The 22508-nt window shown below is 37.7% G+C and overlaps 2 protein-coding genes across 14 annotated transcripts in view; both read left to right on the top strand.

The window, feature by feature from the left end:
- The first annotated feature begins 6451 nt into the window (after positions 1 to 6451).
- Positions 6452 to 15674, top strand: sage (salivary gland-expressed bHLH). Of its 3 annotated transcripts, none has more exons than XM_067761126.1 (3): positions 6452 to 7363; positions 11498 to 11630; positions 15263 to 15674. In XM_067761126.1, exons 1-3 carry the CDS (start codon positions 6667 to 6669, stop codon positions 15534 to 15536), a joined length of 1104 nt encoding a protein of 367 aa, XP_067617227.1. In that variant the 5' UTR covers positions 6452 to 6666; the 3' UTR covers positions 15537 to 15674. The 3 variants fall into 3 exon arrangements, with proteins under 3 accessions (XP_067617227.1, XP_067617226.1, XP_067617228.1); XM_067761125.1 differs by having other exon boundaries at positions 6452 to 7378; XM_067761127.1 differs by having other exon boundaries at positions 6452 to 7378; positions 15297 to 15424.
- Positions 15675 to 20662: 4988 nt separating this feature from the next.
- Positions 20663 to 22508, top strand: part of KrT95D (phosphofurin acidic cluster sorting protein KrT95D) — a 298169-nt gene continuing 296323 nt past the window's right edge. For 4 of the 11 annotated variants that reach the window (XM_067761114.1, XM_067761108.1, XM_067761112.1 and 1 more), the window contains exon 1: positions 20949 to 21427. The gene's annotated coding sequence lies outside the window, so the exon portion shown is untranslated. The other 7 variants (XM_067761115.1, XM_067761107.1, XM_067761111.1 and 4 more) reach the window with 6 other exon arrangements.

Genomic DNA, 22508 nt, shown 5'->3' with positions numbered 1-22508 from the left:
AATTTTGATGGGAGTATTAAATGCTACAAATGAAGTTGGGAACAAAACACATCAATACAAAAACAGCAACAGCAACAGAAAATGACTCGAACATGACAAATATTTGTACCTATGTATGTACATATGAGTACTTTTGTTTTAGAAGTTATGGCATGGGCGCATAAAAGACGGGAGAGTGGGGCACTGCTTTTTCTTAAATTAAAAAATGTATGTTATAACATTATATCTACCTTCAAGATGATAGTAGAGTTCCTATGGATATTAAATAGGCTGTCAACAATCCTTTAGCTAGAGTGGTACGCTAAGCAACAAGTGGTTGGCCGGCAGTGAACGCTGTTATTCAAGCAAAGGTCCTCTTTCATCGTACGTAGGGTTTGTGGTCACCACTGCCGACGCTGTAAAGACGTAACGACCAGAGGGACCATCATTCATCGTTATCTGCCCGGGTTGTGGCCGTTTCGTAGCAAGCCACGCCAACTTTTTCTGTTTCGCGATAACTGCCACCGATTGGGAACATCAAGAGAGGTCACTAGGGACACGAAATTCAATAAGATTTTTTATGATATAGATACTCTTGCCATTAGATACCCATATTTTAAGCTCGATTCTTGTATTACGATACTTTTTGGTATCGAGAATTTCGACCTCAGTATCGTATCGGATTTTTGGATAAAGGGGGTCATATATAGAAGGAAAGAACTATGTGTGCCCCTCTCTAATTAAAGGCGCGAATTGAAAGTAATTGTACGCCGAAGAGCTTTCGGTTATTTATGAAATACACTATGTAATGTTGCCAAAATCAATTACCTAATGGAATATCTCATATTAAGAGACTCGAGGTGCGACTCAAATGCAGAATTCAATTACCAGTTTTTTTTAAGCATTTAACCGTAACTTTTATGACGGAACAGCACACAATTTATCCCAAACAATGTTCTGTAAAGCGTAAATCGGACAATAAGAAACTTAGTGATGTTCAGCACCTGAATTAGTTCCAACTTTTTGCCAAATAAATAATTTGCAATTATGTGAAAAGCCAAGTATAGTACTTGCCCACCGAAATCCATGGGTGGGATCCCGGAAAGTATCATCAAGTGAGTACCAAGTTTATATTTTGATTCGACACTATCGGGTAACCGATACCGGAATGAATACCATATTGATACTTTGCATTCGACATCGTATCTCGACCTTCCTCTCCTAAATGAGTGAAGCATTCCACTTCCTCTACCTCTACGGAGTCGATGGAAATGCTTTTTTAGCCGGAGCCGTTCATACGCATAACATGCGCTACCCAGCGAAGCCTTTGGGCTCTAATTCACTGTAATATATTCATATCTTCGTAGGGCTCATACAGCTCATCATTGTACCTGATTCGAGACTCGTCGTCGACATCCTGTATAGGACCATAAATCTTCCGGAACACGTTTCTCTCGAATACTCTAAGAGCCATCTTATTTTCTCTCAACACCTTTTATGATACCGAACCATTCATCAAGACAGGTATAATAAAATTGTAGAGCGCGATTTTTGTTCGTCGTACTCAGTCCAAAAAAGGACTTGTTGGTAAGAGCTATTCTCCGTTTGATTTCTAAGTTGACATTGTTTCCACTGTCAATTTAGTTCACAGCTGGGGAAGTTCTTCACAGTTTTGAATTTATATTCGTCAAAAGTGACTTGGCTGCAAAGGCGCGAATGCTGCGGTTCTTTCTTGAATGATGGTATGTACTCATTTATCGCAAGACACTCTTTTGTGGTCTCTATCTAATTAGGAGAAGACAGAACTTACGGCACGTTTATTAAGGCCAATAATATCAATATCATCTTCATACGCTAGTAATTGTACGATCTTATAATAGATAATGCCATCAGGATTTGATTCTGCTGCTGGAACTATATTCTCTACCAGAAAGAGTTGAGTATTTTCTTTGTAAATGTCCGCCTCTGTTTATTTAGAAAAAGTTTAATATCCTTTAACAGTCACTTTTTGCAAAATTTTGGATAGATTTGGGTATTAGGGATACCAAAACTATTCCTAGGGACTCCATTTAGTAGGTTTAGATGAGATACTAGGGTGACCCCGATCGCAGGCTTTATACCCATGACGATATGTAAAGATAGTGGTCAACTGCATGATATTCCGCTGCGCGACAAATTACGAGCCGTAAAAGCCTGTCTATGTGAGATGCTTCATAACTGTGTGATCTCGTGCAGGGTTCACAGTTAGTGTTGTCATAACGCGCGGTTTGATGGAAGTTAAGCGCTCTGTTCCAGGAGAAAGCGGATGGATAAGAAATAAACTACTAAACCCTACTATACCCATTCATGCCCACCAACAGCAACTGGAGATCAAACTTAATTCCATCATGTGGCTTTACATAATGCTCGGGCACTGGACCAATTGCGAACATATTCATACACTGACATGACATGACCTAACCAATGTAGGCGCAGGGCTTTAATTCGCTAAATCGTAAATCACCACTGCACTTTCTTTCGTACGCCCTCCTTACCAAAACATACATATATATCCGTAAATTACGCAATAAATTTGTATATTCAGTTCTAACAAAGCCGTTTAATCCGATTATGTCGGCGACTTGTCAAGTTCTAGAAGTCCGTGGTACAAATTCGGTTGAGGCTCCTTCTAAAATGGCTAATTTTGCAACAAAATTCGTTTTTTCGCCTTAATTGCCCTTTATCTTTATTTTGGAATTGAATGAAATTGAATAAGAACTTATATAGAGCTTATCCAAGGTGCCTGTGTATAGTAATTGGGATTTAGTGTCGTCGAGGATCGAAAACTATTTCGTTGTGACACAGCATCTCGCTAAAATATCGGGATCCAATGTTTCAGTTAAAAGTTTAGGTAACACAAAAAAGATGTTGCAGCTGATATATTAAATTTTTACAAAGCTCGCGGGAACTGGTTCTTATGATTCAAAAGCTTTCGTTGTTTTTTATTTTTGAATCAAAAACAAGTAAAGGTGTCAAAGTTCGGGTGTAACCGAACATTATATACTCAGCGTGAGCTTCAATTGTGCATTCCATTTCAGATAAATTACTTTTCTACATAACACGTGGCACCGCCCGTTTCAAAAAAAATGTCCCCATTTCCTCTTACAATAAAACTTGATAAGTAAAATATCATTTTTTGCTAAGTTATAGCTTATTATTCTAGTCTACAACCCTTTTAAACTTGTTTTATATCTAAGTTGCCGTGGTCTTTAATCGATCCCGTCCATTTTTATCAGAACTATTTTCTGCTATAAGGAAAATATGTCTACACAATTTCATTACGATATGTCCATTTTTCTTCGAGTTATGGCTCCCGAAACATAGAAAAATGCTTAGTCATAAAATGGGCGGTACCACGCCCATTTTTTAAAATTTGATTTTTTCCTATTTATTGTTATAAATCCACTTGGGAAGTGAAATACCATTGATATAAAGCTCGTTTTTGCAAAGATATATCTTATTTTATTCGTCCACGACCCTTTTTAAAATATTTTAAATAAAAGTGGGCGTGCTCCTTAACCGATTTCGTAAATTTTTCTTCAAAGCATTCCTTATAGTAAAGGCAACCTCTCTGCCGAATTTTGTTACGATAGGTTTAACGATTTTTGATTTATGATTAATAATATTTGTAAAATTGATTTTATCACAAGTGGGCGGTGCCACGCCCATTTTAAAATTTTTATCAAGAGTCTCAATATCAGTTCACACGTCAAATTTCAACATTCTAGGTGTATTATTTACTAAATAATCAGGTTTTTTGTGTTTTCCAAAATGTTATATATATAAAAAGTGGGCGTGGTTATCATCCGATTTCGCTCATTTTCAATAACAATCTATTCTGGGTCATATAAGCTCGTGTACCAAATTTGGTGAAGATATCTCGATGTTTACTCAAGTTATCGTGTTAACGGACAGACGGACGGACGGGCGGACATAGCTGAAACAAATTTTTTTTCGATACTGATGATTTTGATATATGGAAGTCTATATCTATCTCTATTCGTTTATACCTGTACAACCAACCCTTATCCAATCAAAGTTAATATATCTGTGCGCAAAGCACGCTGAGTATAATAACGTTTCCGGATTTTCGAAAATTATCTTTCTAAGATTAACAAGTAAGGAAGGTTATGGTGACAACATAAGGGAAAATAACCATGTAGGAAAATGAACCGAGAACCTGGAATGTGTTTGTATAACATGTGTATCAAATGAAAGCTATTAAAGAGTATTTTATGAGGGAGTGGGCGATAGTTCTATAGGTGGACGCCTTTTCGAGATATCGCCATAAAGGTGGACCAGGGGTAACTCTAGAATGTGTTTGTACACTATGGGTATCAAACGAAAGGTGTTAATGAGTATTTTAAAAGGGAGTGGGCCTTAGTTCTATAGTTGGACGCATTTTCGAGATGTCGCCATAAAGGTGGACCAGGGGTGACTCTAGACTTTGTTTGTATGAAAAGGGTATCAAATGAAAGGTGTTAATGAGTATTTTAAAAGGGCTTGGGGCTTAGTTCTATAGGTGGACGCCTTTTCGAGATATCGCCATAAAGGTGGACCAGGGGTGACTCTAGAATGTGTTTTTACGATATGGGTATCAAATTAAAGGTATTAATGAGGCTTTTAAAAGGGAGTGGTGGTATTTCTATATGTGAAGGCGTTTTCCAGATATCGACCAAAATGTGGACCAGGGTGACGCAGAACATCATCTGTCGGGTACCGCTAATTTATTTATATATATAATACCACGAACAGTATTCCTGCCAAGATTTCAAGGTTTTTTTGTTTCGCCCTGCAGAACTTTTTCATTTTCTTCTACTTAATATGGTAGGTGTCACAACCATTTTATAAAGTTTTTTCTAAAGTTATATTTCGCGTCAATAAACCAATCCAATTACCTCACCATGTTTCATCCCTTTTTTCGTATTTGGTATAGAATTATGGCATTTTTTTCATTTTTCGTAATTTTCGATATCGAAAAAGTGGGCGTGGTCGTAGTCGGATTTCGGCCATTTTGTACACAAATACAAAGTGAGTTCAGATAAGTACGTGAGCTGAGTTTAGTAAAGATATATCAATTTTTGCTCAAGTTATCGTATTAAGGGCCATGCTGAAGTACAGACGGACGACTGTGTATAAAAACTGGGCGTGGCTTCAACCGATGTCGCCCTTTTTCACAGAAATAAGTTATCGTCCCAGAATCTAAGCCCCTACAAAATTTCACAAGGATTGTTAAATGTTTGTTCGACTTATGGCATTAAAAGTATCCTAGACAAATTAAATGAAAAAGGACGGAGCCACGCCCATTTTGAAATTTTCTTTTATTTTTGCATTTTGTTGCACCATATCATTACTGGAGTTGAATGTTGGCATAATTTACTTATATACTGTAAAGATATTAAATTTTTTGTTAAAATTTGACTTTAAAAAAATTTTTTTTAGAAGTGGGCGTGGTCGTTCTCCGATTTTGCTAATTTTTATTAAGCATACATATAGTAATAGGAGTAACGTTCCTGCTAAATTTCATGATGATATCTCCAACGACTGCCGAATAACAGCTAGCAAAAGTTTTAAATTACCTTCTTTTAAAAGTGGGCGGTGCCACGCCCATTGTCCAAAGTTTTGCTAATTTTCTATTCTGCGTCATAAGTTCAACTCACCTACCAAGTTTCATCGCTTTATTCGTCTTTGGTAATGAATTATCGCACTTTTTCTGTTTTTCGAAATTTTCGATATCGAAAAAGTGGGCGTGGTTATAGTCCGATATTGTTCATTTTATATAGCGATCTGAGATGAGTGCTCAGGAACATACATACCAAATTTCATCAAGATACCTCAAAATTTACTCAAGTTATCGTGTTAACGGACGGACGGACGGACATGGCTCAATCAAATTTTTTTCCGTGCCTGATGATTTTGATATATGGAAGTCTATATCTATCTCGATTCCTTTATACCTGTACAACCAACCGTTATCCAATCAAAGTTAATATACTCTGTGAACTCTGCTCAACTGAGTATTAAAATGGTTCCCGAGAAAGGTCATCAATTGCCCATAACCCGCTTCTCCTTACCAAAAATTATACCAAGTGACAAAGAGGCATTGTAGACCAGGATGTACTTAAAAATTTTAATCCGACTGCCGGTCTATGTTGAAAATCAACAGATTGATATCCTGCATATTAACATCTGTCCCGCCCCTCTTCTACGACACCTTGATACGCCCCTAAATAGAGGTAAATGCATGTATGATTGTGTCTGTGTATGCGCGTATCGTTGTGGAGTCAGCCACATGCGCTGCTGCCACACATTTTCCAGGCAAAGAGAACCCAAGCTCGACTTTTAACGCTTAAAAAACGAAAGTGATCTTTAAAGGTGCGATAACGAATCGATCTCAAATCTTGTGACATTTAACTAAAAGTATTTTATGTTGATGGACAGTTATAGAACGGAAACGTGGCGTTCGGTGTTTTAAGTACAGTTTTAAATTTAGTTATAAGTTCAAATTAAATTTTTATTTCATTGTGTTAGTGAAAAAAAAAAAATATAAAATGTCAGATATCATTAATTAACTATTAAATGTGTCACTAACGGTATAATTCTAAATATTTCGTCAAGAACAAAATCCATCAATTACACATTCAGAGAATGTCTGATGAATTACTCAGCAGCAGCGCACCGGATGAGCCGACGGTACTTGTGCCCACTGCCGTTAAATCTACCGACGGCACAACGGATGTCTGCTGCGATGATAACGACGATTCGTATCAATCGGATTCGGAAAAACCTATTTTATTGGAATTGGGTACCACACCAAAGAAGCAGCCACAACCACCAACCATAAGTGTTAGTGGCGCCGTAACATCAACAGCGTACACTACACACTATCCTTTAGATATGCATGCAAGTGCTAGTGCTTACTTAGCAGCCACTCATTATCAATCTCCATTTGCTATACTCTCACCTGGCGAGCCACACAGCATGTTACCATTAATTGCTGCTCATCTCTCCTCACCCCCCATTTATAGTAATCCCTATACACAGTACGAAAGTCCACTTACACCACCAACGCCACCCCCAGCACCAACCAGCTCACTCTTGCCAGCGCATACAATTTCATCTGCTGTTGCGGCTGTCAGCGGTTTGCCTGTTTCAGTTACGCCTGTCAGTTATACAACACAAATACCACAAACTGTGACTTCTTGGCCATCGGCAGCTAAAAGGAAATCTTTGGCGGAAGTTGTGCCTGCACCCATCAGCATCAGCTATCCTGGAGCACGTGAACATATCATATCAAAGGAAGCAAATCCAGTGTGGAAGGAGAAGGCGATGCAATTGGAGAAAGGTGAGAAAGAAATGGGTATGATGATTTCTATTAAAGAAAGCCTTGAAACTAAATTTTAAGCCGATGTGTGCGTGTGTGTGTATTTCAAAGTGTAACGCGAGGTTCAGCGCATTTGTTTAGCCTTGCCTAGATCTGACATGAGATAAAGATAGTTTTTTGTGAAGACCTTCTTGTAAGAGAGTGCCGAATTTCTCCTTCTATTTCAGAGCTACACTAAGAGCCCTTATTTGAGGCACTATTACATAAAACATGTTGGTTTCTGCATAAGGCCATGGAGTGAACGAATCTCCACTTGTAGTTTGTTGTGAAGAAATTTCAAGTTGTATCTTTTGAAAGGCTAGCGCGTCTTAGCGTGCTCCGCCTACCACACCCAGGGTCCTGCGGTCAAGTTCCAGTTAAGGCAACATCAAAATTTAGAAAAACGTAATTTTCAACTAGAAAACGCTTTTCCAAACGGGGTTGCCTCTCGGCAGTGCTTTGCAAACGCTCCGAGTGTATTTTTACCATGAAAAATTTTTGAGTGAAAACTCGTCAGTTTTGGTGCTGTCGTTCGGACTCGACATAAAACAGCCGTAGGAAAAATTATAAAGAGTTGGAAGAGAAGCTCGGTCTAAACTTCCTCTGACGTAAATCGCGCAAAGTACTTATTTTTTCTATGTTAGGTAGTTGAAAAAAAAAATGCTTGAGGTGATTCCACTTCATTATCCTCATTTGCTTTCCTAACCTGTGTCCAATTCCTCTATTGGTCTAGTAAGAAAACGTAAGTTTTAAGCCGTAAAGAAATTATATACCAACATTAACTTCTCCAGGATAATCGATAATGTACAAAGGTTCCAAAGCATACTAATAGTGATGTTATACACTTCCGCTCTATTTAGTTCCAGTTCCTATCTTTTTATTGAAATGGGTAATTATATGCTATATTTCTGAGCTCGTATTGGTTTCGGTGTCAATGCGGGTTCCGAATAAATAAAGTTGTACAGGACTTCTAATGTGTTCCTATCAACGGGGGAAAAGCAAACCGACCTTAGGCTGAGCTAGGCCGCCAGTAAAGACTTCGCACAGACCGAATAAATACACAGTAAGAATTTGTTTGACGATTTATTGATAACGTCCAATTATAGAATATTACTATCAATAAATAGAAGTTATTTAGGACCAATCTTAATGTCCTCGAGATCTGTTCCTGCCGCCAATATCATCGTAAGTAATTATTCAGCGCGTCTCAATTCCTTGTATAAGCATGTGATTTATAGTCTTAAATAACTCGAATTGCAAATCAGAAGTAGACAGGCTTGATCAAATACAGTTCATATCTCTCTAATGAAGCCTAGGGAAGTTGCTGGCTCGCCTGTAAGCCTGGCTATCATTTATTTGCCTTGGTAATTGGAAAGCATGTTCAAACTCATTCCAAATCCTCAACTGGCAATAGGTCCCCTCGTAAGATGTAATTGTTTTTGGTAGAATATTTCCAGTTATATCTTATGATAATAGAGTTTGTTATGTTTTCTGGAGGTTCATAATTGAAGTAATATTTGTTTTTCATCCGATAAGTATTCTCGTTTTTACATGAACTCACTCCAATCCATTCTCCTCGTAGTTCATGTACTTCTATGGTTATTTTTCTCTCGGACGTTGTGGCAGCGCACTGCCATCAAATAGCCCGATGAAATCAGGCTAATCCTATTCATTTTTTTATACACAATTTTTTAATTCTAATTCTTATTTATGTTTTATTTAGAAATTATAATTTTTATTGTTACCGAGTCTTTGAGAGGCAGTGGCTTCTTAAGCGCCGAGATCTAAAACTGTCCAGCTACAGAGAAACTCATCAGCTGAGGAATATAGATTCACAATATACAATAGATTAAAAGTATAAATATAATTTTTTAAACATTAAGAGAAGAATAACCGTCTTTTTTTATGGCAAAGAGCGAGTCCGAAACATCAATTATTCTCGAGTGAGAGTTATAATCTTCACACAAACATAGAAAAGGTTCGTTTAGTTGGAAAATGCTTCTGCATTGTTTAAGAATTACAGGTTTATAATGCCTTGAAAGTCGGCGTGGAACATTCAAGTTTACTTCATTCAAAAGAAATGGGCTTGAAATCGATCCATTTAATAGTTTAGCCATAAATAGTATACCTAGAATTTCTCTACGACTTGCAAGGGTAGGAAGGTTTATTAGTTTTAACCGATTAGATTATACAAGGAGACCCATTGAAGACTTCTCAAGGCGAAAAGTAAAAACTGTTTTTGAATTGATTGTAGCCTATCCACATGAACTTGATAAAGCGGATTCCAAATTATCGATCCATATTCGAATATGGGCCTGACCAATGATGTAAAAAGAGTTTTTGTAACGTAAGGATCACTAAACTCTTTTGCCCATCTTTTCACAAAAACATCAACGCTTTCCAGAGTTTGGCCATTAATTGTGTAAGAAGCTGGCTGTACGTTCCCACGTGAAAAACACATGAATTTACATTTTTCTATGTTGAGCAGCATAAAATTCGCATTACACCAAGTAACTAAACAATTTAAATCCGACTGGAGTATAGAACGTTCTTCAACCGACGCGTATGACTTAAAAATGTTTACATCGTCGGCATACTTAAAATTTTTGAATATTTTATAGTTGAGGAAATATCATTTATAAATAGCAAAAACAGAATCGGACCGAGATAGCTGCCCGAGGCACACCGGGGGGAACATCGATGACATTCGAGCAAATGTTTTTTAAAAATTACTCTTTGAGTTCTGCCGCAAACATAGGAGGAGATCCAGCGAGTTAGGCCAGGTTGAAAGCCAAGCAATTCGAGTTTATGGACAAGTAATGAGTGGCATACTTTGTCGAATGCTTTGCTGAAATCAGTGTATACAACGTCGGTATGTTGATTGTTTCTAAGCCCATTAAAGACGTGAGTTGTAAATTCAAGCAAATTGGTTGTGGTTAATTTGCTTCTACAAAAGCCATGCTGAGAACTATCTATCAATGTAGAAATCGAAAATGTAAGGTGATTACTAACGATTGCTTCGAAAAGCTTAGGAATAGCGGAGAGCTTTGCTATTCCACGATAGTTTTCAATAGACGACTTGCTTCCTTTTTATGGAGTGGGTAAGCCGCCGGGAAAATGCCATTTTTCAAAGAGAGGTTAAACAGATCAGTAAGGGGCTGGTAAATGTATTTCACACATTTTTTAGGAAAACATGTTGGGATAAAATCGGGACCGTATTTAGGATTTGATTAGTTAGGATCTTTAGATGTAATAGAACATCTTCAGGCAACAAATGTGGAGCATATATTGAGTTACTAGAACGTAGTTCATATGGATAATTTGTAGGTGATGAATCAACCACAGCAGAGTAATTAGAGTGAAAGAATTGAGCGAGGAACTCTTTTAAAAAAGGAACGGTGTCCCTCCTCACTGTGATTCTGTCATGAAAAGCTGCTTAGTTTGATTCATCTGCCTTAGAAGATGCCGTTCGGAGTCAGCATAAAACATGTAGGTTTGGCAGTTTTTAAGAAACAATTAAAAAGTGGAAGAGAAGCTCGCCCTTAATCTTCTTATTACAAGTAAAATAAATAAGTACTTGTAAAGTACGCGATAAACCTCCGCGAAGATTTAGGCCGAACTTCTGCTTCAACTTGAGTCGTGCTACTTTTTTAATTTTCCCTACATGGCGTCTGCAAGCAGATGAATTTTCGTTAAGAATGGTCTCAAATCAAAGTTCCTCAAGAACTGTTGTAGTCACTATCATAAGAACTCGCACAATTTCTTTTATTTTCTACGGAAGATGTGATTTTTGCTAAAAACCACAAAGTCCATTGTTCATTAAGAGAGGTCATTGAGATCAGTTCAGTATCAGCACCTTTAGCTACTAGCCCTACAGTCGTGTGACGATATGGTCTTACCTGTTCAACTTTCTACGTCATCTTATCTTACATGGCGGAAAATTAGGAGATTGATATGTGCAAGGCGTCACATCTATGAATTTGCCATCGAGCTTCCTATTTCGACCACTCTGTTCTCATATTTATAACAGTGGACTGATTGAGATGTTTATTGCTTCCTAGAACCTTCCGTCCAAATGCCAAATTTAAGCTACACAAATTTGTATTTCTTTTGCAGATTATAAAAAGACTGCTTGCGATCGGGAACGTACTCGTATGCGCGACATGAACCGGGCGTTCGATTTGCTGCGTTCCAAATTGCCCATAACGAAGCCGAACGGCAAAAAATATTCGAAAATAGAATGCTTAAGGTACGTATTAAATATTTTTTGTGAGATGTATCTTCTAGAAAATTCGAGCGAGTCGGGCCGATCTTGAAGAAAAATATAACAAGCAATTAATACCCTTTGCAAAGGAGACCAATAGGATAGGATGATCCGTCCACATCATTTAGGTCAGCAAACTTGTAGAAAAACTTAGAAATAGCGCAACTTAAAATTAGGCAGAAACCCAACCACAATCTCCTCAGAAGCATGTTACTTTTATTATTACTTTTTTTGTTACCTGGAAGGAAGACATTTTTCAAACACTAGCCGGGTTGTAAGGCCACTTTACTAGAATCTCTAGCAGATACTCCTTTATTTTCTTTGGAGTGCTACACACTAAAACCCAACCTTCCACGATCTGTGCATTTTCTGCACCTAGAACCGCATTTTGCGTTAATTCAGGTACGGAAACGCTCTACATGAAAAAATATGTGATCTACCTTCGAACAGATTGAGGGCGAGCTTCCCATCCACTTTGCGTCGTGTTCTTGGGCGGGACGGCACCTGCAAGTTTTAAGCCGACTCCGCAGGGCATACGAGTTTGCAACGATAAGCTTTTCATAACAGGAACATACTTCGAGTGTTCGTCAAACCACTTCAGAGGGGCAGCCCCGCTTAGAAAAACTTTTTTTTATCAAATTGGACATTTTTTTCTAAATGTTTGATGTTGATTTGTCCGGGACTTGAACCCAGGACCTTCGGCGTGGTATCTACTGACTATGTCCTATCTCTTAAATATTTTGGGTATCTTATGAATGACTCTGCCCGGAGATTGGCTGCCAACTGTCACTTTCACCCTCTATAGCACAGGCAGTTCGGAGGGATTTTCACGAGAGTGCCAGTTTGCAATTAGAAATTGAACAGAAACCAGCCTATGCAAAACGTGAACTGTGCTAGTCTTCCACGCAAATAATGAATGCTACTTCTTCCACAGCACGAAAAGAAGCTGCTTGTATGGTGCTGTGTCAGCTCCGTGAGGATCGGGAAGGACCTCTTCGAGCAATTCGAAACCTAACAAGGCTTCAGACAAGGTGACTCCCTTTCGATTTCTTTAACATAATGCTGGAGAAGATAGTTCTAGCAGCAGAACTAAACCCTGGTGGTACAATCTTTTATAAGAGCTATCATCCAAGAAAGCCACGTCACTGTTGACGGATATAAATAAATTCGAGACAGCAAAAACAATGTCTGCTTAGAAATACTCTTAGAATAATTTTGGCCAACAAGTGCTACTTTGGACTTAGTAGGCAATTGAAAAGTAAAGTTCTCTCTCGACGAAGAAAAATCACGCTCTACAAGTCGCTCATCTTACCTGTCCTGATGTATGACTCGGAATCATGGACAGTGTCGAGAGAAGATGAGATGACTCTTGGAGTGTTCGAGAGAAAAGCTCTTCCGAAAATTTGATATATTATGAAGAGCTGTATGAGCTTTACGCAAATATGACGATAATGCAGTGAATAAAAATCCAAAGGCTTCGCTGGCTAGGTCATGTTATGCGTATAGATGAAGACCCTCCGGCCAAAAAATTATTTCAGTCGACACTGACTATTTGCCATTCCAGCCATGTCCGAAGGGATCTCTGTCCAATTCAACGCGAACCGCTCTCGAACACGTGTGCTGATTTTTTTCATAGTGGTAAAGAGAGCTTTTTCTCATCGTTTATCAGCAGGCTCTTTAAGACTAGAGTTGGAGATGTACGAAGCTTCCGCAGATAAAGCCTCCACATAAAGTGCCCAGTTCTATCTTTCTATATAGTATTATCTAAAGATAATAAAGTTGTTAGCCTTTGGTACGTGCTTGCACTTTGCTGCTCCTAAATCCACGGTTTTAGTACAGGTTATTCACAACTATAACCCAAGGTAGGCATGATATTACACGGATAGTTACTCGCGATAAATTCTACTACGAAGATTTTCACTCTTCCAAATTTATTAGGGAGAATCTAATCTTATTTGTAATACGTGGGGCTTCAAGCCAAAGTGTGATATCCTATCCGTCAACTGCCTGACAGGATGTTTAAGATGGCTACTTTTAAGCGTTTTGACAGGATGTTCAATATGGCGGCGCATACAGCCGGCTATCTTCAGCAGGTAATAGAAAGAGACGCGGATGAGATCACGATAGTATCTTTAAAAATCAGGTGATTTCTCTACTTGTCTTATCCACAGTGCTCTTTCCAGATCGGCCCAATTCGAAGCCCCTTTTTATACTCAGCTGAGCGGAGCTCACAGAGTATATTAATTTTGTTCGCATAAGGGTTCCCCGTAACGGCACAAACTAATCGAGATAGATATAGACTTCATTTAGCCATGTCCGTCCGTCCGTCTGTCTGTCCGTGAACCCGATAAATGAAGTAAATTTGAGGTATCTTAATGACCACTTTTTCGATATCGAAAATTTCGAAAAACCGAAAAAGTGCGATAATTCATTACCAAAGATGGATAAAGCGATGAAACTTAGCAGGTGGGTTGGCCTTATGACGCAGAATAGAAAATTATTAAAATTTTGGACAATGGGCGTGGCACCGCCCACTTTTAATAGGAGATATTTTACAAGTTTTGCAAGCTGTAATTTGGCAGTCGTTGAAGATATAATGATGAAATTTGGCAGGATCCTTACTCCTATTACTATATGTATGCTTAATAAAAATTAGCAAAATCGGAGAACGACCATGCCTACTTTACAAAAAAATTTTTTTTTAAAGTAAAATTTTAACAAAAAATTTAATATCTTTACAGTATATAAGTAAATTGTATCAACATTCAACTCCAGTAATTATATGGTGCAACAAAATATAAAAATAAAAGAAATTTTTTTTCATTTAATTTGTCTAGAATACTTTTAATGCCATAAGTCGAACAAAAATTCACGAATCCTTGTGAAATTTGGTAAGGGCGAAGCTTCTATTATACACAGTCGACCGCATATCCTTCCGCTCGGCTGTTAACACAATAATTTGAGCAAAAATCGATATATCCTTACTAAACTTAGTTCACGTATTTATCTGAACTCACTTCATCTTGGTATTAAAAATGGGCGAAATCCGACTATGACCACGCCCACTTTTTCGATAACGAAAATTTCAAAAAATGAAAAAACTGGCATAATGCTATACGTCATACAAACACATTCCAGGGTTACCCTAGGTTCATTTTTCTACATGGTGATTTGGCCTTATTTTGTCTCCAAAGCTCTCAGCTGAGTATGTAATGTTCGGTTACACTCGAAATTAGCCTTCCTTACTTGTTATGTTTAATATATTCACATATGTATGTGAAATGCTATTTTCTTTTCTTACCACGAATTTCTTCTAGGCAGCCCCGAATAGTGTTTTTGTATACATTAAACAAAATTTTTACCTAATGGCTGCGCCACAATGAACTTTTTCATATAGATGCGTTCAACGCAGAATGTTTATAACAGTGCTTCGCAAAATTTTGTACGTGAATGGACAAGTCGAAATACGTTTCATCTGATAAGTCTGAAGTGCTGTTTATATTTACAAACGATATTACTGTCATGCATAAAATTGCATTTAGAGCACCTATATGAAAAAGTTCATTGCGATGCGGCTAGGATTGCTTTAAAAATATATCTGTTATTAAATTTTCCAGAATTGCTATTAATTACATAAATCATCTGCAACAGTGCCTAAAGGAAATGCCCAGTGAAAGTGATCCATCTTCAGATACAGAGGCGAATAGTGAAATTAATGCTGTAGATTATGTAGTAGATATTGAAACGCATCAGCGTACGCCTCCATACCAATATCAAAGCTCCCGACAATCGTTTAAGGAGATCAAAAAAGACATGGATGAATCTCAAAGTGGTGGATGGAGTGATAGTCAATACTTGAGCGGGGAGCAAGAGCAATGGGAGCGAAATTAAATGTGTGAATAAGTTAAGCCAAATAAATATCGTATGCTGCATACAAAAAGAAAATGGAAAGAGAATGAATTGAGAGTATTTTTGATTTTGACTGTTTAAATAGGTACAAATAAAATAATGTTCCTTCCGTTAAACACATATTCTAATGGCGTTTTCTTTTTTGCCAAAAATGTTATCCTCATATCACACTCTTAAATTCTAACTTCAGAATATGGTCCCCTAGAGATTTGCGAAATGGGCTGAATTTATTAGCACACCTTTTCTTATTCAATAAGAAATATTTTGTAAAAGGAGCACATAAACTTACAAGAGAGCTGAGAAGAAACAGAAGGCGATATTATTTTCAGAAAGAAAACGCCATAATACTAACTTTCAACAAGTAAAGGGGTCTAAGTTCGGGTGTAACCGAACATTATATACTCAGCGTGAGCTTCAATTGTACATTTCATTTTAGATAAATTACTTTTCTACATAACACGTGGCACCGCCCATTTAAAAAAAAAAAAATTCTCCCCATTTCCTCTTACAATAAAACTTGATAAGTGAAATATCATTGATTCAAACTATTTTTTGCTAAGTTATAGCTTATTATTCTAGTGTACAACTCTTTTAAACTTGTTTTATATCTAAGTTGCCGTGGTCTTTATCCGATCCCGTCCATTTTTACTAGAAATATTTTCTGCTATAAGGAAAATATGTGTACACAATTGCTTAGTCATAAAAGGGGCGGTGCCACGCTCATTTTTTAAAATTTGAAGTTTTTCCTATGTATTGTTATAAATCCACTTGTAAAATGAAATACCATTGATATAAAGCTTTTTTTTTGCAAAGATATAGCTTATTTTATTCGTCCACGACCCTTTTAAAAATCTTTTATATGAAAGTGGGCGTGGTCCTTAACCGATTTTGTTAAGTTTTCTTCAAAGTATTCATTATAGTAAAGGTAACCTCTCTGCCGAATTTTGTTACGATAGGTCCAACGATTTTTGAGTTATGATTAATAATATTTGTAAAATTGATTTTATCACAAGTGGGCGGTGCCTCGCCCATTTAAAAATTTTTTCAAATTTTTATCAAGAGTTTCAATATCAGTCCACATGTCAAATTTCAACATTCTAGGTGTATTATTTAATAAATAATCAGGTTTTTTGTATTTTCCAAAATGTTACTACTTACGTACTTAATTGGCGCTTAACCGTCTAAACGGTTATGGCCGTCCAACAAGGCGCACCAGTCGCTCCTTCGCTCCGCCAACCGGCGCCAATTGGTCACACCAAGGGAGTTTAAATCGTTTTCCACCTGGTCCTTCCAACGGAGTGGGGCCGCCCTCTTCCTCTGCTTCCATAGGCGGGTTCCGATAGAAACACTTTCTTGGCCGGAGCATCATCTTTCATTCGGGTTATCATCCGATTTCGCCCATTTTCAATACCAATCTATTCTGGGTCTAGATAAGCTCGTGTACCAAATTTGGTAAAGATATCTAAATATTTACTCAAGTTATCGCGTTAACGGACGACGGACATGGCTCAATCAAATTTTTTTTCGATACTGATAATTTTGATAAATGGAAGTCTATCTCGATTCCTTTATACCTGTACAACCAACCGTTATCCAATCAAAGTAAATATACTCTGTGTGCAAAGCACGCTGAGTATAAAAACGTGAAATTATCAGTGTAAAGGGTGTATGTTTACTCCTTCTGGTGGACATGCTAGTACCGGGAGCCTCCCACAATTCTACTCGGAGACATTTTTGTATATTGTGAATGCCGGGTGGAGGCAATTTCGTCCAAACCGGTACTTCCTATATAGTCTTCAACTTAGTTTCATATGAACGTGCGCCTTTACCAGACTTTGGAAAATACGTGCACCCACACATCTGAGTCCTCTTGTCATCAGTCCTGGACATCGGCAAAGAAATTGTGAATTGACTCCGCTTCCTCCTCATCCCAAATGCGTATGCAAAAATTTTCCTCGGGAGATAATCCAGTGCGAACCCTTTACTAACACATATTAGCGATGGCGTTTAACCTTTCGTGAGATACGTTGCTCACTGCACCTAATATTCGTAGGCATAGTAGCTTTTGCATCTTCCCAATCTTTATTTGATTTAGCTACTTGCACTAAACTAGATTGCCATTTGTCAGTATCGGTCGAATTACTGTTTTGTAGATACAATGGATGGACGGTTTCTAGTTCCTCTCGATAACTTCCGCCTCCAGATCTTTCGTTAATCTCTCATTAACATTCTTTTTAATACGGCGTCGTGAGATATGGCGCGATATTTGGCTACAGTAAAGAAGTTCGTCGTTATGCCGTTCAGTTTTAGAAAGTTGAATGAGGGAACTTTTATTTTTCTAGTGAACAGAGTATGCCCCGGATTTTATGGGCTCAAAATTGCCTTAATGTTCTTATTCTTGACCATAGGATCAATCATCCAGTACACTATAGAGCCTTGGGTTCCATATCGTACAAGTGGCTTGCAGATTGCCTCCGTTTTAAGGTAATTTCAGGCACCCAAAGGGTCAAAGGCGCCCACTAGACTGTACTCTTACTGCTCAGAGATTTCTCGATGATGCTTATCACTGCGTTCTCAACTAATCTGTCTTTCTGATATGCGTGTTGAGCCGCGCTCATGTTGCGGAAGTCAGTGCTTTTCGGCGTTATGCTGGAAATGCATAGACCGTTTTGCCGTGTTGGTTCACTTTGCCTCTTTGACAGCGTCATAAGTAAACATAACCTTTAACGATATATATATCAGCTTCTGGTAAAATTCGATTGCTAAGACATGGTTTGTCCTCTGCGTCAATAAACCGAAAGTCGAAACTAAATATTTTACTTATAACAAAAGATTTTTGGAAAAGAGATGAAAATTTACATGTGGTGGGTGGTTGCAATTTTTATTAAAGGGGCTCTTCGCGCAAATAATTTTGATGTACAAACCGGTGTTTGTCCCATCCGAGATGGACCGATAGATCGCAAAAACATTCAATGGATCCAACTCGCAAAAGCAAGTTTTGGATTACTGATACTGACACTGGCACCTCTCTAAACATTTTTAGGTTTGTAATAGTAGTCGGCCCCTGTTGTAGACTAATACACAAGTTTCTGCCCAGCTTTAAAACCCACCAAATTTGTGAAGCAAGGTAAATGAGCGGAAGTAAATAGACCCATCATCTAGTGAGTTTTATAGCTCCGTATCACGCTCAATTCTCACGGCAATGCGCTGGATCATTGAGAGACTTCAGAAGGGGAGTTCGTGTAATTTTTGCACACGTTAAATGTGATAGGCAGATGTCGCCGCTATTTTACATTTCACTTATACGGCGAAAGGCTAAGCAGCGACATCTATTTTTGAAAAAGAAGGTTTATTAAAGGCAGCATTGCCAAACTAAAGATAAGTATGCCGTCTTCCAGTGAGTTTTACAGCTCCGGCTCACGCTCAATTCTCACGGGAATGCTCTGGATCATTAAGATACTTGAGAAGCAGATGTCGTGAAATTTTCGCACACGTGAAATGTGATAGGCAGATGCCGCCGCTGTTTTTCATATAACTCATACGGCGAAAGGCTAAGCAGCGACATCTATTTTTGAAAAAGTAGGTTTATTAAAGGCAGCGTTGCCAAACTAAAAAAAAGTAATTAACAAATTATCTGTATCACAAATTGAACCAGGGGCCCTATTCGCTAACTGTGAGTTTTAAAGTGCACACAAGAAATTGTGTAAACTTTGAAATTCTGATTTTGTAAAGCAAAACTGTGAACAAAAAAACTCACTGATAAAAACTTCGTGAGTTTTCTTGGCAGCCTGTGTACACTATTCTGACATTCAAAACTCAAACACATTCAGCGCTCACTCAATAAAACAATGTACACAATAATTTACAGAATCGCATGAACATTTAAAATGTAAATTGTGTGTGCAAATGAGTTTTCAATGAGTGTACATTTTTAGTTTTTCACAGTTACGGAATTGACCCCCAGACAACTATCTGGATTTATCTGGCTCAAATCGTTGTTGTTGCATTTACATGCAAAATTATTTATCTGGCTGAGGATTTTGCCACCGAATGATGGCTGTAATTAACAAATTATCTGGCTCACAAATTGAAACATCTGACCATGGTTCAACTATACATGGTTGGCTCATCTGTAAAGCAACAAAATATGTCTGTTCAAATTGTCAAAATCTGTGTATTGGTGTTGGTGCGAATGGTATGGAATGGAAACATAAAACTTAGCAGTTTTTGTATGTGAGTTTGCCATCTCCTTTTGACAATCCCTTCGACCATACAATGACATAAATAAAATCAGCTGATGAGATGAGCCAACCTGTATAATTGAAACATGCATCTGGCTCAAATCGTTGTTGTTACATCTGCCGTCATCCCGTGAGTTTTACAGCTCCGGCTCACGCTCAATTCTCACGGGAATGCTCTGGATCATGGAGAGACTTGAGATGTCGTGATATTTTCGCACACGTGAAATGTGATAGGCAGATGTCGCCGCTGTTTTTCATGTAACTCATGCGGCGAAAGGCTAAGTAGCGACTTTTTGAAAAAGTAGGTTTATTAAAGGCAGCGTTGCCAAACTAAAGAAAAGTAAATAACAAATTATCTGGCTCACAAATTGAGCCAGAATTCTATCTGGATTTATCTGGCTCAAATCGTTGTTGTTGCATTTACATGAAAAGAGTTGAACCAACCTACCTTATGGAAATCATGGCTAACACCATAACGATACCATAGCCAACCAATTGGTTTTTGGTTTCTCGCCAGATCCATAACCTAAAAATATATGAGTTGGTCAATTTAATAACTTTTTGTCGATTTTATTCATTGTTTTGGATTCTTTATGACTAAGAGACTTATTTTTTGTGGAATATGTTTGTAATTTTTTCGTTTTCTTCATCAGTGAAAATTTCATCACGAATTCTAGGTTAAGGCACCATTAATCGATCACATTGGAGATGGTTATGGAAATGGTTATGGTTACGACTATGGCGATAGGGTTAAGGAAGTTTAATTAGCCCTTTAAGGTATAATCTTAAATTTCAAAGTACAACTCTGTTTTCGAAATTTGGCAGCACTATGATTTTAATGACATCTGGCGAGGTGAATTTTTGAAGACGGAATTCAACAGCCAAACAAGCGACAATTAAACAAACACAACAATTAATACGCCGTTTTTTCTAGTTTTTCGTGACAGAATATTGTGTTCCTATCTTCATATTTTGATGCAAATTTTAAACATGAGTGAGTGTGGTATAAAGAGTAAACTGAGTTGTGATTTAAATATGTAAATTACAAAGCATTTAAATTTGAAGAGAAAACTCACGTGCAAAATCAAAAGTCGTCGCGCAAATGTGAATTTGAGGTGCATTTTATACAATGAAATTATTGGCATCTTGTGAGTGAGACGGCGCTCCGTTGATAACACACCAAAATACACATTGCTGCTCCACCAACAAAAGGGAGCGCTGCACAAAAAAGCAATTGTAATTCAACGGATGCGTTGGCTCCACGGCCCCAACAAAACTCACCACATTCTGCAACAGTGCTATCGTATTTGCATGCAAATTGTTTCCTTTATTGGTTTTCTATACATGTTTTATAATTATAAAGGATATTTAAATATTAAAAACACAAATTGTACACAATTTAACTGTATTTTAATTAAATAATGCAACAAAACTTCGGAGATGTAAAATATGTGTTGCTGTTTGAATGTCTTTCTGGCAACCCCAGTTAGCCAACGTTTATGTATCTGCAGTGGAGATTTTAATGCAAGTTTAAAATCAACTTTGGAGCACAACGGAAGTATTTGCGGATGATAATGCGCAACGTGATATAGTGACAAAATGTTCAATATCAAATCCCGTTAAGACCAAAATGTAATAAGTTTATCAGAGAAGCCATAAATTGAGTGTGTACAAGAAAATCCTTTGTGTATCTTTAAATGCAAGCCATAAAAGGGCTAGCAATGTTTGTGTGGCTGTATCAGTATCTGTGGGAGATATCATCCAAAAAATAATAAATAAACAAGAAAAATAACCAAATCAACAATAATCTGATCTGGTACAAATCTCTTATGCAGCACCAGTGGCTGCAGAAGAAGTATAGAAACAATGTGTGTTGTATAACAAAAGTGTGTATGCGCATCAGCACAGATGAAGGCAGGATTATATATATTTGCAATCTGTATTTATGTATAATTAAGAACCGGGTGTGCTTATTGAAAATAATGCATAGAAAAGCAATTGTGTATAATCTTCTGCAGCATTGGCTATAATAACCAGATGTGCTGCACATAAACATCCAAAAGTTGCAAAAAAAAAAAAAAAAATATCCCCTCTTACCTATATAAAAATTAACGTCCCATCGTCAAATATGTTCTGTCTTTCATTGAATTATAGCAAGAAATAAGCGAGCACCATAATATAGACTTTTTCAATATCAAATACCTATTTATTTCTAATAGAAAACTGTTTCACTGTGCTTGCATAGGCGGGCACGCCCTTAGGTGAATAGATAAGTTGAGTTGTATGTTCACGGCGACCGCTGTGGTGTGATGGTAGAGTGCTCTGCCTACCACACCGATTATCCTGGGTTCACGCCGCGGTCAAAGCATCATCGAAATTTTAGAAACAAGGCAGTGTTTGGCAAGCACTTGGAGTGTATTTCTGCAATGAAAAGCTCTCAGTGGAAACTCATCTGTCTTGCAGATGCCGTTCACAGTCGGCATAAAACAAGAAGGTCCCGTCCCACCAATTTGTAGGAAAAATTAAAAGGAGCACGACGCAAATAGGAAAGAGAAGCTCTCGGCCTAAAATCTCTTCGGAGGTTAGTGCGCCTTACATTAATTTTTTTATTTTGATGGCGAATCGCTGATACATATCACACTATTGTTGTAGGCTGCTGAAGACGGTAACATTCCAGCTGATGGAAATATCACAGGAGAATTGAAGTGGATAG

This window comes from Eurosta solidaginis, chromosome 1 (genome assembly GCF_040869045.1).
Source record: "Eurosta solidaginis isolate ZX-2024a chromosome 1, ASM4086904v1, whole genome shotgun sequence".
Taxonomy (NCBI): domain Eukaryota; kingdom Metazoa; phylum Arthropoda; class Insecta; order Diptera; family Tephritidae; genus Eurosta; species Eurosta solidaginis.
The sequence above is the reverse complement of the archived record's forward strand: the minus strand, read 5'-3'. Positions and strand labels throughout refer to the sequence as shown.